The sequence below is a fragment of the Geospiza fortis genome, unplaced genomic scaffold (assembly GCF_000277835.1).
Source record: "Geospiza fortis unplaced genomic scaffold, GeoFor_1.0 scaffold244, whole genome shotgun sequence".
In the NCBI taxonomy this organism is placed as follows: Eukaryota; Metazoa; Chordata; class Aves; order Passeriformes; family Thraupidae; genus Geospiza; species Geospiza fortis.
The window spans coordinates 2,656,052-2,672,998 of NW_005054370.1; the positions used below are offsets into that span (position 1 = coordinate 2,656,052).

The following is a 16,947-nucleotide window of genomic DNA, read 5'->3' on the forward strand; positions in this document are numbered from 1 at the left end:
ACTCTTTCCAATCTGGATAACAAACAGATCCTTTAAAACTGCCCCATCTGAGATTCATCACTGTGTACATTGAGATCCACAGTCAAAGCACACAATTAGAAAGTTAATTAACTGCAGACCAGGTGCTCTATCTACCTGCCACTGCAGGAATTATCTGTGGTTCACAGAACTATGACCCAGAGATTTGCATCTCCAGCACACCTCTTTCAGACCATAGCTGTAGGCATAGCCTGAGTGCATAAAACAGCTTCAACAGCATCAAATGCTCTTGTTAGAAAACAGCAGAAATTAAATAAACCTAAATCATTCAAACTGAAAATAAATACAGTGTTTCAAACTCAGCAGCACATCACTAGTGTTGTTGCAAGTCTAAAGGAAGGGAGGGAATGTAACAAACCACTCCAAAAGCAGTGCCACATTTAGACATACACACAGCCAGCCCCTGTTCCTGCACTCCCACCCACCAGCACCACCTCTACCCTTTATCAATATGTTTATTGACATCCCTGGGGCCTCTAAGTCAAAGCTGCTGTTTGATCTGATTTCAGTTCTGTAGCTCCATGCACAGTGCTCTGTGTGTACATGGATTTTCCAGAATGCTCCAGGCAAAAAACCCCAAACCTCCCCTCTGCAGACTCCCCTGTAAACACCTTCCCTAAATGCCTGCTGCACAAAGACTGCAGCACAGTGAGGGGTTGGGTCAAGAGGGGAGCTGCCACTTCTGTCAGAGAGAGGAAATCTGGGCACTAAGCGTGAAGGCAGACTGGACTGTGATTGACATGCTGGAAACTGTGACCAGAGGTACTAAAATGGCAAATCATGATGATGCTCCACATTTACTGGAGATTTGGCAGTTATTTGCCAGTTGAGCACTCAGCCCCTTTATTTAAGTAATACCTCAGAGAGAGGGAAATTTTGTCCTTTCTGTTTCCTGCAATCAAAAACTGCAAAGCAGCAGAAGGTGTTAACAACAACTGCCAGGGGAACATTCTTCTGGGAAGTGATTTCCAAGTTATAGAGGAGCTGTGAGCAGAGATCAAAGTCTCCTGGTACACTGATAACACTTATTTAATGAAAGGCAGTAGCATTTTGGATGTTTGCTTTTGTATCTCTTATGAATGCAAATTGAAAGGAGTGGTTCTCAGCCCAATTCAGCAGCTGGACAACAGCTGCACTAAAATTCAGTTAACACCTGGCTCCCCACAGGTAGCAACAGAGGGTAATTAATATCAACATGTCCCTCTAAATTTCTGGAATGTATTCCCTTCCCTTCATCCATGGCCACATTTGGATGAGCCAAACCAAGGAGCTGGGGAAGGAATTCATGGACAGGAGTAGGAAAGGCCACTCACTCTCTGGGGTGCAGTCTGTGAACAGGGGCACCAGCAAAGGCACGTTGTCAATGTTCTGGAGGTGAGGTCTCACCTGGTGGATCCCCCGGGGGAGTTTGGCCTGAAAAAGAGAAAGGACAGATAAAGCAGGGGTGTGAGAGAGAGGCATTTCAGAGGGAACTGCTGAAATGAGAATGATGATTCCTAGAATTATGCAACTTCAAGATCAGATACAAATTCATGTTCCAGCAGACAGAACTGGCTTTCCCAAGGCACTGCCTGAAGTTTTCTGATAAAGTTCTACACTGACCTGCCAAGCTGCCTGTGCTTGCCCTCAGGATTTGTAAGGTCAGTGTGACAAACCTGTGCTCAAGGATTCCTGAGGACCTTTTGCCTGTGTGGAGAATCTAGTAAGACACATCTGCTGTCTTCTAGCAACTGCATCTATTTCAATTGCAGCCACATCAGCCTGCAGCAAGGCAGGAAGGGTTCTTGCCTTTTAAAACCAGGCCTAAAAGATTTTTTTGATCCGTATCTCTGACATTCTTGTAATCTCTGCTGAGTACATGTGAGGTCTTTCTGAAGCAGGAAGGGCTTGTCTCACACTGACCACTGGGCTGCACCAGTCTGTGGCTCACAGCTGGAGGACAGAGTGTTTCCTCTGTCTACATGGAAAGTGGGGATGTTCCCACTCCCTGCCCAGCCCATGAGACCCAGAGGAACTGAGATGCAGCTCTCAAGGTACCCCATGTTTGCTAACCTCCATTCCTAAACTCCTAAGCTGTTCAGCAGAAGTAACTAACTTAGAGAATCCCAAATTTCCCAGGCTCTAGATACCAAGCTGGAAGAGGGTGAGAGAAATCAGGCATCCCAATGGAAACCAATCTCCTTTGAAAAGGAATTTCCTCTGAGAGTACTGAGGTGACACTCCTGCCCATGACAACAGCAGAAGGTGTACAAGGAGAGGGGCCCTCACCCTGTTGCAGTCCTCCAGGAAGCTGGGGATATCACTGTCTGTTGGCTGGAAGCTGATGAGATCCGAGTGCCCTTCCTCTTCCATCAGCAGAAGCCCCTCCACATCATCTCGGGAAACTGGAGCAGAGAGGAGCAGCATAAACAACAATCCCAAACCTGCCTGTGCCACCCCTGTGCCACCCACATGGGACAGGCACATGGCACTGCAGAAGCCAGGAAATGTGAAGCCTGATTTTCTGGGTTAGCAACACTCAGATCTCCCACTCAGTCATATAAAATGCAGTATTTTTAGATGACTAATCTGTTCAGAGGTAGATATGTGAGCCTAGTCTCTGCTCTTTTGAGACATGATACTTTATCTGTTCTGCTGTCCTTCCAGGGGAAGAGAATAAAGAAATCCCAGCTGAAGTAAGAAAAAAAAAAAGAGTAATAGACAGGCAAGTGACCTTCAGTGGCTTGACCAGGACCCCAGCAAGAACCAGAAGCACACATGAATACAAAAATTCATGGCAGCTGGTGCATAGAAGGATGTCTGTTTCCAAAAACTTGGTACTGGCTGGCTAGAAAGGCTATAAATGTAAAGTGGTGTCACTTACACACACGCACCTGAGGCCCATCCAGTTTTGTGCTCAAAGCTCCTACAGATCAAGTGTCTGGTGTGGACACAGGAACCTATGAATGGGTTTAAAAGAAGCACCCAGGAAACAGATGGCATTCAGAGTGGCCAAGGCACAGTTCTCACCCTGATGGAGGTCATCGTGCAGGGAGCCAGCATGGCTGGGGCTGGATGGGGGGATCTCTGAGCCAGGCACATCACCATTGGGTGTTAAGGATATGTGGCAATTCCAGCCAGTCTCCAGACCCATTTTCTCAGCAAACACCTGTGGGTGAGCAGACAAAGGGTTTTAGAGTGGCTGCCCAGGCCAGAGCACTGCAGACTGATGCCATACTGAGCACAGGTTCCTTCTGGACTCATTAGTGGGCTGAATTAGATTAACCTTACATTGCACTGGAGCTAAACTCTCCAGTCAGACAAGCAAGGGCCATGCAAGGTCAGGGGGTTCAGCAAAGACAGCTTACCTTGCTTTTGAGCTCATCTTCCAGGGAGAAGTAGACAAAACGAATGCAGGCATTGACCAATCCATCAATGAGGCGGACAATGTCAAGGCGGGCCTGATACTGAGATGAGACCATTCCCATGAAGATCTGTCCACTCAGAGCCTGGATACAGTCTTCCTTCTCCATCACTTCCCCAATCCCTTCTTCAGGCATGCAAACAACACGCAATCCCATTGAGACATGGGGGCCACGTGTGCATCAGACAAAGGCCACGTGGTGGGGAGGCCACCAAGGTGACACCCAAGGACACGGCATCCAGACACAGAAATGTGCAGGAATACAAACACAGGAGGGAAGATGAGGAGACATCCATTTGTGCCAGCATACCCAGTCACAGAAGTGGTTTCAGGACATCGCCACACAGGAGACCAAGAACACAAGTGGGAAACAGCAAGCATGAAAAAGAAAAAGACAAAACAGAAGGCAGGGATCAGTCACAAGGAATTTGGGTAGAAAGGTCAAGGATGTGTGCTTCATAGTGTTCACATTTGCATTTTAAACACATCCTACTGTGCCTAAACAACATGATAAGTCTAGCTGAGGCACAGTGGCATCAGAGCACGAGGGGCTGATGCAAAGGAACTGAATCATGTTCCCTGCAAACACTTCCAAAAAGCCTGCAAAGGCTCTTTGACAGGGTTCCTTCACCATCACCAGAAGCCAGTGGTGAATGGGGGCTGGATGAAGCATGAAGAACAAAATAATAAAACACTTCACATAGTTGCAAGGCTTGCCACAGGTGGAACTCAAAAGTATTCTGAAAACAGTCACAACTGTTCCTAGCAGTTGGAAACCCCACTAGTCACATTTTACAGAATGGGAGACCAAGGCAGAAAGAGGATAAGACTGGTTTTCCAGAAGAGCCTTCCTTCTCAGTTTCCATTGCTGTTCTGAAGGACATGTACATGTCATGTTCATCTAGTGGGAATCAGTTCCTTCAGCACAGCAACAAAATCTGTCAAGGAATAATAGTTGCATAGCACTATACATTTCAATCCTTTGAAAAGCCCATCCCATGTGATTTCCATAAAATCAGACAAATAGCAAAACAAGTACTGAAATACTCAGAAGTCTTGACTCTCTGTAGCCTACTTTAGAAACAGACTTCCCACAAGGACAATAATTTCTCTGTAAGCTTCAATAACTTAACTAGAAATACCCCTACCAGCTGCCACATCATTACTTCCTCCGAAAACCCATCTACTTCAGAAACTCTTCCTTCCAAATTTCCATCTGCTACTCTGAATAACAATGTTCTTACAGCTCTAGGCTGATCAGGGGCCAGCAGCAGAGACACACATACCATCTGAGCTCCAGCTGTTCCTGCGGCTGCTCTGTTTGATGGGAGTGGTGCCAGGGAGGTCGCAGCAGGTGAAGATCGCGCTCTGCCCCGGCACCTGCACCAGCTCGATGCACTTGCCATTGAGCTGGGAGGACAGGGCACAGTGCATGGGCTTGTAGGCAAAGGCAGAGCAGTATCCTGACAGGCAGGCTCGCTGGTAGAAATCCAGCACCTTCTTCCTATGTGGAAGAGGGAAAAAACAGGCAAAGTTAGCAAAAATGTGCCACATTTCTGACAATACAGAAATGCTGTAGTTCCGTGTATTTGGAAAAATGTCTTCCATAAAGAGTGGTTAGAAAGTCTGAAGAAGCTTTTCCCTACTGCTTCTGCATTCTCCAAGCTGCAGGCATTGCAGAGCAACAAGAACACATATTCCAATAGGGGCAGTGGTGAATGTTTCTGTTTGCTCAGATTGATGGGTATGAACACAGAGCTCTTCAAATATACTTATTAATATAATATGCTCTATATGGCTGCCAGATTACTCCAAGAAAGTTCATTGCATGACAGCAGAAGCTTAATTCATCAGACATAATTTATCTCTAGGGAGATAAACACCAAAGAGGGAACTGACAACTCTGACAACAGGATCTACGGCAGAGATGGTTGCAGGAGCAGACTTTTCTCCTATCCCCTTTCAGAGTCTGGGTCCCAGGAGCTGTATTTAGTCAACATTCAGTAACTGAAATAAGGTAAAGTTCCTTCTCTAAGCTGAATTCACAAAGGTAACAAATTAGACTATACATCAGATTTTTAATTTGCTTGTAACATGATCAATATTCCAAAAAGGATAAGTGCCAGTTTTTTCACACCTGAGGATAAGCAGATTTAGAAGAACAATGTGAAAAGTCAGTGAAACTAAACATTACTGGTCTGCTGTGCCATTAGGAACAGCAATTCAGCCTGTAGATGAAAATGCAGCACACACTGTCAGATATTGCAGCAGGACTCCAAGGGCGTGATGCTTTGTGTGGAATGGTTCAGGCACAATTGATCATTTTGCATTTCATGTAAGACAACACATTTTTCTTGAAAAGCAACAAAAAATCCACTGCCACTAGCATGACCTGATTATAATTCAGTCCTACAACACAGTACAGTCAGAATCAACTTACAAGAGGACAATATCCCAACAGATACAGTGAAAAGTGGCTTACTCTTCCAGACCAACTTAATACTTATTGCTATCTAATCTCTTACATGCTATGATAACAATTAATTACAAGCAGAGATGGCTCATGTTCATAGCCTGCTTGAAGCTCTTAAAAAGCTTAACAAGCATCACAAAAATAATTTTAACAGAGTGACCAGGTTCCCTCCACATTTTATCTGCAGCTCCTGAATGCCCCAAATGAGAAAGCTGCCCACCTGTCAGAGCCAGAGAGGGGGTAGATATCAGTACCATCCCAAAAGTCAGTGCAGGCCTCAAGGATGATGTCAGCTGTCCCATGAGAAAACATCTGCTCAGTGCCTGAAGTGTAGGAGAACAATGAGTCAGCATCACATATACAGCTCCCAGGAAGGGCATATCACACCAGCTGCTCCCTTATTTGTTAAAACATGAGTGTTCCCACAAAATGCTTTGATGCATTCCAGATATCCCCTTTTCCTCTGCTCAAAGTCTTCAGTCTCCATCAAGAAATTGTTCAGGATTGATGATGCACCTGCAACTGCCCTTTGTCTAATTGTGGGTTCAAACAAGGCTGTGATAAAATATGAGCCATGTAGTCCCTTCCTATTCTCCCCTTACCCCATGTATCAATCCTGTTCCTATAAAGGTGGGATAATATCTTGTTCCTGCATCCCACAGAGCAGAAGAGAAATTCCTTTGTGCCTCTTGTCAAGAAAGTACAAGCAGCAGTGATGAGCCTACGGGGATCAAAGTCTGCCTATGCTGCAAAGTGCATTCATTTTTAGGCCAGACGTGGAACTAAAGGGTAAGAGCTATTCTTGAATACTTTTCATTCAAGTAGCAGAAGATAATTTGACAGTGTGACCTGCCAGATAACAGCCTGTTTCACATTTTCACCCTGAAAATGTGTTAACTCAGGATGGTCAAAAGTTCAATATAAGAGACTCTAAAAAAGTAACTCAACTCATGTTGTCTTTAGGGAAGAACTGAAAATCAACGGACACCACAGCTTGTCCTGGTTTTCCTTCTCCTCCTATTTCAGTTTTTAATACAGACTCAAAATCTCTTATTCCCTCTTGTAGTCAGAGGTGTCAAAAAGCTGTTCTCAGAGGTGTGTGACATCCCTGATGCAGGTCCCAGGCACAGGACACAAGTTCAGGGACTTGGGGCTGTCTCCCCTCCACACCTCCTGCTCCCTCTCATTTGTATCAACCCATTAACATTTCCTGCACGTAGAGCCTCCCTTCCCTCCTCCAGCTGCTCTGTGACTTTACCCCCAATAGCTTCAAAGCTGAGCTAATGAAAAAAAAAAAAAAGAAAACCACCAAAGAAAAACCACTGCCAATAAAAACGAGCCCAAAGGCTTCTTGCAGGCATTGCTGCTGACTGCTAATGCTCACACTGGCTGGTGAAACCCAGAGCCAAGAATATCCCCTCAACACAAACCAGCCAGGGACCTTCAGGAACCCCAGAGGTTTTTCCAAAACATAGCAGCTCTCTGCTTTTGCTATAAATAGTCATCACGAGCCAAGTTTATCAGCATAACAAACCTCCAAGACGAATAAGAGCTGTGTGTGAAAGAAGGAGCCTGTCTCAGGGACACAAAGGAGCACTTGTGTAGAGCTCTGGTTAATTTTATTGTATAAACACCTAATCCTTCCCACCTTGCTCCTAAGGTCAGATAGTCCTTGCTCAGAAAGAGGGAACAAGAGATGTTTATCCATGCAAAACCTATGTCCTGGACACAGAGCAACAGCTTGCAATGACCACATGCACAGATGTACCCATGTTCATGCCTGTCAGCAGCTGCAATCCATTTCCCATTAATTCCCACCAGAATCCCACACCACAGCCCTGCTAAGGGGAAAGTAGCAGTGACTGCAGACACTATAAACTGCAAGGAGTTCACTGAGCTGTCCTGCCAGTAAAATGAGCTCAGCCTTTTCCCTTCCCAAGTCATGAACTCTCAGGCCAGGATTTCTCTGGCAAAAGGGGAAAAAACCGAATGAATAGGGCAGGGGGTGTGACAGCCATTCATGGCTGCTGGGACTCACTGGGAAGAACCAAACTGCTCCAGCTGAGCCAATGAGACAGATCAAAAGGAACGGAGCAGTGCAGCTCAGTAGAGGAAGACAGAGATGGTATCGAGCTGTTTTCCTCAGTGGAAGGCATCGTGAGCACCTCATTTCCATGTGGTTACTATGGATCTGGGATGAACACTGCCAGATGGTGAGATATGTATTTCAATAGAATAGTAAGGGAACATACAGATAAGCTGCCTCCCATTTCTGCTACAGCTGTAGAATTTATGTACCTTGCTTTGACTGCAGCATGTCATGGGAGTGGGTGGATTCCAAGATTTATTCACAAAATATGTGTGGAGAGAGGTAAGTTATGATCATCTGGTCTGACTTCTGCATAAACAGAGCCATTTGACTTCATCCAATGTTATCTGCACAATCCAGTATTTCTGGTTCTAAAATGGCAGTATTTTAGGAAATTTCAAGGGACAAGACTATTGTGTGAGAGGTGTTCCAATGGTTAACTAAACCCAACTGGCAAAATTCCTCTTAGAATTTACTCTAGACAGGATAATCCAGGTCACACCTATTCGTCTGAGCTCCAGGCTCTAACCTAAACCGTTTAAAATTGAGGATAAGGAGTTGAAATGAGGCAACATTAAAGGTTTTTTCTCTACACTAAAAATCTCAGCATCAAAACAATTCCTGCTTACAAAGGCCAGGTAGCAGCAATAAGAACAAATGAAAAAGCTCCTCCCCAGATAAAGACAAAAATTTAAGAAGAAGTGGGTGAGAGAAGAGAATTTAACCTGGTAAAACTCTGGCCAGCACAATGATCGTATTTCAGACTCAATATTGAACATATGTCAACTCTAGAGAGCCAAGTTCAGTCAATTTAAGGAATTACAAAGAGACTAATAAGAGCTCTGACAGGCAAGCTGTTAAATCTTTCTGAGGTGCTTTAAGACCTCAACCAGCTGTACATCCTTTCCATCCTAGCCCACTCCTCTGAGAGCAGGAAGGCGTAGAAAGAGTGGAAATTCTGCATGACTCCAGGTTTATATTCATGGTCACTGTGAGTCTGCATGAGAGTTTTGTGATTTCTTATAAGTATGCAATATAGGAGTGTGCAATGTAATACACTAGACAACTCACAACGATATTGGTTTATGATTTATCAGAAGGATGAGCATTATTAACTAAAACCCAAAGTGATATTCAACCTTGTGCAGTATTAGTTTCACTACCATCATGAAGTCTATTAAAACCTCAATAAACCCATACCACACTCTGTACTGCCATTTGTTCACAGAAAACAGGTCTACTATGTGCTAAGATATTTTTTAAAAATTATCTGTGATTCTGGAGTGAGCCAAGGCTGGGAAGAATTCCCCCCTCAGAATACCACAGATGATCACTGAGGTTTGTTAATCATATCTGCACTGGCCATGGGCAGAGCAGGGGCATCACCCCACAGGGACTCCAGGCTCTCCCAGCCTGACATTTTCTGGGCTCTCTAAGGAAATGCTCCCCCTGTGCCAAGTGGATGCCTAGAGAAAAAGGCAGCCTTACTGGTAGTGGTGTCCTTCACAAACAGGTTAATCATGTGGCTCAGTGGGGGTCTCCTCTTGGTGATGGATGAAAGCTTCCCCAGGATGGTTTCCTTAACCATCTCATCACTTGGCAAGCGGTACAAAGCCAAATAGTTCTCCTGCTTGAAAAGATCTTTAGCACCTGGTGTGAAACCTGAAACATGAACACAAGGAGGGGGAAAATCAGGCTCTAATCAATGCAAAAGGGAAGTCCCTTCTCCTGATTCTATGCCACCCACTTTGCCTGTGCTCATTCTGACACCTCTGCAGCAACTGGTAGGTGAGCTGTGCTCAGTGTTCACCTATGTAAATATGGCTCAAGATATAGGATGAAAAATACTCCAAAGGACTAGATTAGTAATTACAGTGTTCCTGCTCTTGTTTACTGAGGAGAGTAACTGTGACATCAAAGTACAGGCACGGAAGTGAGTTCAAGTTTCCAGTTTTTAATCCTAGTGTTACCTCTAACCTCTTTCTGCCCCTATGCCTCCATTTTCCCATCTGTAAAATGAGTTGAGGTACATCATTTATCCCCCAACTCCCTGTAAAGTCCTACAGTAAAGACAGGACAGATATCTGTTCATTAGCAGGTATTCTTTGTCTCCTGATGAGACTGACAGACTCACACCAGGAGAATATGAAGCCTAGCCAGGGCTGGCTGGCACTATCCTTGATAACATTTGTTCCTTGGATAGCACTGACAATGTCAGAACTTGCCAGAAGCCATCTCTTTAATAAACTATTTTGGCAACCAAACAGCAACAGAGTCAGCTCTGTATTTCCACCTCCTCAGCAAATGGGACTGGGTAAATATTCTCATGCTCTTCAAGGATTAAGAGTCTATTGACAGCTCTGATTTCTCCATGTCTGTTCATCCAGTTCCTGCTCACCTATCAGCCTGGCAAGCTCACAGAGGCCCCAGGGCACGTGGACAGGCAGCACAGCATTGTGAGTCTCCTGCAGGGCGATGTTGCAGAGGTGGTCGGAGAAGCGGCACAGCCGCTCGGTCACGCCGGCGTTGCACAGGTTGAGCAGCACGTTCAGGCCCAGAGGCTTCAGGGAATTCAGGTGCATGTGCCAGTTGGAGTCATCAAACTGGATGCAGGATGGGTTCTGCTGGTCTTGGGACAGGCTGAGCATCTCCAGGTGGTAGTCACACACAAAGTCTTCAGCCTCACAAGCCAACACCTCACTGTCCCCAACAACCTGGTCCAACAGGCAGAGAAACTGTAGTTTGTTACAATGAATACAGCTTGAGCCTAGAATCCTGCAGGGAATTCCCAGTTAAACTCCCTAACAGTGGGGACTCTGTGGGTTTGAGTTTGTGTTACAGCTCCACAAAAGCTTACTTGTGTGCCCCTCCAGTAAGTCTTACCTGAGTATGTTCCTCCTCTCCACCCTCTGTGTCCTTGCTAAAGCTCACATTGGATCCAGAGGGATGTTTGCTTCTGCTGTTTGGCTTCCGGTGGGCAGAGGCTTCAGGAGCCTTCGGAGCATCACCAGACCAGTTGTTCCTCTCCTGCTCATTGGCCATGTGCACTGTGTCTGCCAGGGGGCCAGAGAGCAAAGCATCTCTTTCATGGGGCTGTGGGAGACCAACAGAGCAAAGGGTGGTGATTCAGTGATTAAACACAAGGCACTGCTGATTCACCTGCTGCTTCAGGACTCCTGTAGAAAAGGATCCTTGCTTGCTTCTTCATCTTTAAGCAAAGAATTATGGCACAGGACTTCTCTACAAGAGCCCTCTATAATATCACATTGTGTGTCAGTCAAAGTGTGATTGCAGCCAACACACCACACTATGGACCAAGGATCACCCACCTCATCTTCCATCTCAGGATGGCAGAAGGACCTTGTGGAGAGCTCGTCAGTCAGGTCTTCATGGCTGTCATGAGGTGGTTCCACCTTCCCACTGAAGAACAGAACAGTCTCTGGGCTGGGGTTTGGCCAGGAAAGAATCCCCTGCTTGTCTACACAGCAGAGCACCTAGAACATCCCATAACACCCCCAAGAAAGCAAAATCTTAGTGAAAACATCTGTGTTCGTGCATAGTTGTAAACATCATGACTTTAATAAACACATGGGAGGATAGACAAGTCTCTCCTTCACCAACTTGCTCTCTGAAGAAACTGCACCTAATAACACTCCAAGAAATCCAAGAATTCCTTGCTCTAACAAGACTGATGGGTCGTTTAACACAGATTTTACTTCAGCATACTATAAAACTAGGCATGAAGACCAAGGGAAGGAAGCAACTATTCAACATATTTCACTAGCTAGTACCTTACCAGGACCCAAACCAGCTGGTTCTTGCACAGGAATCAAGAGGATAATTTAACCAGAATCAGAGCTGGAAGATACAGACATCCTGTCAGATGTCACAGAGTATCTCAAACTATTGTTTTAGCCTGTAAATGTGCTTGGACATGACAGGACATTTATAAACTCTTCAACAAAGACAGGTGCCTGAAGGGCTTCTAATTCCAGCACAGTGAACTGCTTGCAGTCTGTGCTCAGGGAACAATGACATGAATGATGCAAATGAAGCATCCTCACAGGGCTCCTCTTTCTGACAACCCAGCAATACTCACAGTGACAGATCCCAGACTGTGGAGCAAGCTGGAAGTGAAGCTCAGAGTTGGGGATTTGCCTTTTAAAACACAGAGGAAGTGGCTCCAGATACAGCGTATCATTTCCTGAGGAGGGAAGCAGAGGACAACAGCCAGTTAGAGACTCATTCAGGGGAAGATGAAGGGAGAGAAGGGGAAAAGGGAGTATGACATTACCTGCTTTCACTTTCAACACAGGGATACACTGTAAGATAGACATCAGTCTCTGTGGGAACCTGTTACCTGATACAGGGCTGGTGTTCTCCAGGGAAAAGCATTTCTTCCCATTTCCACTGATTGCTAACAGTCAGTTTGATTGCTGAATTGAGAAATCACTGAAACTACCTCTTGTCTACCCAAAACCACAGAAATTAATTCTGAAGTGAGCTCATTTCGAGTGAATCAGTTGTCACCTCTTGGTGTTTTTATCCTGAAGTAACTCAACCCCTTGGATTGTGGAGTTTGAGGCCTTTGAGTTCCCACCACCATGCTGCAAATCAGGTAAAGGATGGGGTCCCTGTGCTGAGGTGACCTGCTCCAGGTTACTTACTGAGGCAATGATAACATCAGAAACAAAGACAAGGTGCCCTGACTACTCCATTCTTACAAAGGAATTGTAATGGAAGAGAAAGAAGGGGATATTTTGTAAAATTAAAATGTCCAGCTGGCACCCTTCACCTTCTACACAGATATATTTCAGAGGGAGTCTGGATGGCAGTAATCAACCCAAGCACCAGAGCTGTGTGTTTTCCTTTGGCAATCCTAAAGTCAGCAAAACCAGGATTGAATTACTGTGTTATTTTACTGCTTTTTAGCTGTTATTCTGGAATACTGTGACTGCAGAGCACTTCCCCCAAAGCTCCTGAAATCATGTTCCCTGGATCCTAATGGTTAGTACAGCAGTAAGCTCAAATGCAAAACAATCTGGAGCTATCACCAAGAAAAAAAATGCTCTTATTTAAACCAGTTTCTTCTAAGTAAAAATGTTACAAAAGGAAAGAAAGAGATCTCCTCAACAAGGTAGGTCAGCTAAAATCACCCCCATTTAATATCTGAAGAACATCTCAGCTAAATGATGAACTGGCACAAAAAGCCAACAAAATATTCAGCAAAGGAAACACATGTGTGGGCACCCTTGTGCACTCACTCTGAGTGACTGGGAGCAAGGAGACAGGAATTGATTCTTATCATATCAAGGGATTATTAATCACTCCTGGAGTCCATCTGCCTCCTTATGGAAAGGGGAATCTGAACACCAGATAGACAGAGAAGTATCTTTCCTCTACCCACCTGTTTAATCTGGATGATGCAATTTATAGAGTGGCCACAGCAGCTCCTTCCCTAGAAAAAGGGCTCCTGAATGTTTCATTGCCCCAGCTTGGGAAGCACCAGTAATGGGCTTAAGCCTGATAAGAAGCCTATGGAACAGGATCAGACTTTCAAAAAGCCTGAACATCCCACAGTCCCTCTGCAGTTTGGTCTGAGTGCTGACCACCATTCCCTCTGGGTTTTAGTTTTGACTTCAACAAGGTTTCTCTGGTACAAGCAAAATACTTCACTTTGTTCAGACACACACCATACAAAGTTTATTTTACTTCTGGAACAGGACTTGAAAGAAGTACTGTCTCCAGGACAGAAAAAGTTGATTTCAAACCATTTGCAATATTCAGAAAAGCCCAACTGGACTCAGCATTGAGGTCACCTCAAACTCTAGTCAGCACAGCAGTATTTACACGGGGAGGTGGAAGGCAAAGACATGCAACCTGCATGCACAGCAAATTAAAGCTACAAATGAGTGACAATGGACAACTGACACAAGTAAAAAGGGTCTAGCAACAAGCAGGAGATCAGAGAGGAAGGGAAAGGATATCATGAAGTTCTGCAGTGAAGATGGAGGAAAACAATTCATAATAATAGTACCTGAGAAGATACCATCTCTGTGTAGCTGCTGAGAGTGTCCTCTGAAAACTTAGCAAGCTGCAGCAAGAGAAGAGACCAGTTACTATAATTGTGCTCAGAAATGTGCCATGAGGAGCATCCTTCCCACAGGATGTGCCTTCGGGGAGGAGAAAGCAGGAGTCCTGCTCTGTGGGAGTCGCTGTACCACGGCACACCAATCACTCATCAAAGCAATTACGTCTTTAATGGACTCTGGTTTTATCTACTCGTGAAGCACAGGCAAAGTGCTTGGTGCTGTACATCACAGAGGAACACACAGTCATTACCTAAATGTCTACAGAGAAAATAATAGCAATTAGGCCCAGAGGAGGATCTTTCTGGGTGGTTATTTTTAGTTAGAAAGAGCCAGGATTGAGTGATCTGATTTTAACTTATATGGGTCAGTTACAGGAAGGGAGCTGGAAGACAGGTTGGAAAAGCAGGTGCCTGAAACACAATGGACACAGAGGAATGAGGCAATATGAATGGGATGTGGAGAGGAAATGAAAAGAAATTATAGCAGGGCACCACCACGGTGCTCTTGGAATTACGCTGAGAAATTCACTAACTCAGAAATTTTGCATCCAGCACAAAGGTATTCCACACTAGATGTAATTTTGAAAAAGTTTAAATTTAAGTGTATTCACAACCACAAGCGACCATGGCAATTACATTTATATGTAAATAAAACTATAGCCCAAATAATAATGCATATATCTGGCATTTGAAAAAGGATCAGTTTAACAAAGCCATAAAAAGCCAAGAGAAATATGTCAGAAATCATTTAAACTGAGAACTATGAAGGATAATTAAGAAGTGTTTAAGAATATTTCGTTACAGTTTTAAAAAGCAACAATCCCTTAGTAAAATAAGAGACCAGTTTTAAATTAAAATAGAAGTAAGAATTAACATAAAAATAAGGAAAAGTATAACAGTTGGTAATTAAAACCAGACCACTGATTGTTAAAGACAGTGAAATTGCAAATGACATTGAAGGCAAGGCAGACATGTTAAATAAATATTGCTATTCCTTATTCAGTGATACAATCATACCATATGATAACTATGAAATATTTTCCATTCCAACACCAGCTACAGAAAGTAAATATGTTTAAATTAGCAGGTCTGGACAATGACTGTTACTGCTGATTTTGCAGAAGGCTTGAACTGTGGATTAAGTCCCAGTTCAATGGAAGTGGTGCCAATGCCCAAAAAGGGAAGGAGAACCATCCAAGTTACCACAGGACCCCAGACAGACTTTGATTTCAGACAGAATAAAAGAGTAGCTAATATGAGACTCAATTAAAAGAAAAGAAGTGGAATAATAAAATCAGTGCCAAACACCACAACTATACAAGCAGCAAATCTCCTCAAACTATTGTGATATCTTTTTTGACAAAATTACAAATTTGTCTGATAAAAGTACTGCTTTTGACACAGACCATTTGTTAATTTGACTTGATTCTAAATGCTTGACTAGTTTTCTAATGAAAATACCAAAGTAATAGAGCCCATGTCAGATATATTAGAAACAGACTATCTCTAAATGGAAGAGAAACAGAAATTATTTGCAATGATGTGTTACTACCTCAAGCAGGGACAAATCTGGGTATTTTTTAATAACCTGAGAGAAAACTAAAAACAACATATTACTGATAGAGATTGTAAAGGATACAAAGTTTAGGGCAGGGTGCAATGTAAAGAGGACAGACCACTGTCACAAAAAATATGGATTGCTTGGGCAGTATGCAAAAACATGTATCCCTACAGGCACAAAACTAAGGCTGTGTATTTAGGTGCAAAGAAAAGGAGGTTGGACTTACAGGATGAGGATTCTCAGAAAGCATTAACTGCAGCTGAACAAAGCCTGGCCTTTTAAAGCAGTGGCTGAAAGATCTAATGGGATCCTTTGTTGTACAAACAAGGGAACACAGAGCAGAAAGTCCAGATAATTCTGAAATTTATCAAAAGCACAGCTATTACTGGAATATTTTGTGGGGTTTGAGATATAACCCTACAGTTTTCCTGAAACAGTGGAGAAAGCTAAGAGGAATGCCAAGAGAAAGATTAGGGGTTTGGAAAATATGCTTATAGTGCCTCAAGGTGCTTGAACTGTTTACTTAACCAGAGATGGTAAAAAGGAATGTGAGTAGTTACAACAGACCAGAATTTTGATTGACATGCTCTTTGCTCTTAAATCTACGAGACAAAAGATGTAAATTTTCCAAGGGATGGAAATCAGATACTGCAGAAATTCCCACTAACACAGAATGTCCATTTTTAGCAGTAAAGGTAAATAATTACTGACAAAAACTATCAAAGGCAGTACAAATATTTTCAAACCAACAGCAAATTCTTTTCTAAAAGGAATGTTGCTGCAGTGCAACTGTAGTAATGAAACTTGAGGCAGGGGCTTGTTTAGGGGGCACTGGTTTGTGTCCTTTCAGCCAGTCACAAAGGTCACCTCTGACCTTGAAAAATTGGGAATCAAACAGCTTGAACATGATAGGAAGGGGAAGAAGGTGGATAAGCAGCCAAGTTGCCACCAAGTGATTGGAGAGGAGAAGGGTCTTACCTGCTACATTTTGAACAGAGAAGAGAGAAGGAAGGAGGGACATAGGGAGGCCAAGTGACTGCCCTGGCCAGGGGGTGAGCGACCAAGGCACGTCAGAGCAGCTGTTCTGCAGCAGCAAGGATGGAGGAGCATGTCTGAGATGCCACAGAAAGAGCTGGCTGGACAGACAGAGTTGCCTGGACAAGAAAAAGGAGAAGACAGGAAAAGAAAAAAAGGAAAGTGCAAGTATGAGTGACAGGGCAAATGGGAATGTTAAGAATGATGAAGCAAGGAAGCCAAGGAGTTCTGGATTTTCCCAGCTGAATTGTGAATT

At 44.0% G+C, this 16,947-nt stretch overlaps 1 protein-coding gene across 2 annotated transcripts in view; it reads right to left on the reverse strand.

Annotated features, from left to right (window-relative positions):
• The window catches only part of TMEM94 (transmembrane protein 94), a 38,484-nt gene that overhangs the window by 9,194 nt on the left and 12,343 nt on the right, over positions 1-16,947 (reverse strand). The window contains exons 10-21 of one of the 2 annotated variants that reach the window (XM_031059953.1): positions 14,042-14,098; positions 12,104-12,208; positions 11,334-11,498; positions 10,888-11,097; positions 10,403-10,718; positions 9,493-9,666; positions 6,136-6,238; positions 4,729-4,946; positions 3,387-3,565; positions 3,049-3,187; positions 2,308-2,423; positions 1,353-1,452 (exon numbers count right to left, since the gene is read on the reverse strand). In XM_031059953.1, coding sequence (XP_030915813.1) covers positions 1,353-1,452; positions 2,308-2,423; positions 3,049-3,187; positions 3,387-3,565; positions 4,729-4,946; positions 6,136-6,238; positions 9,493-9,666; positions 10,403-10,718; positions 10,888-11,097; positions 11,334-11,498; positions 12,104-12,208; positions 14,042-14,098 — 1,882 coding nt within the window. Of the gene's footprint in view, positions 1-1,352; positions 1,453-2,307; positions 2,424-3,048; positions 3,188-3,386; positions 3,569-4,728; positions 4,947-6,135; positions 6,239-9,492; positions 9,667-10,402; positions 10,719-10,887; positions 11,098-11,333; positions 11,499-12,103; positions 12,209-14,041; positions 14,099-16,947 lie in introns of both variants that reach the window. The other variant, XM_014308480.2, reaches the window with a different exon arrangement.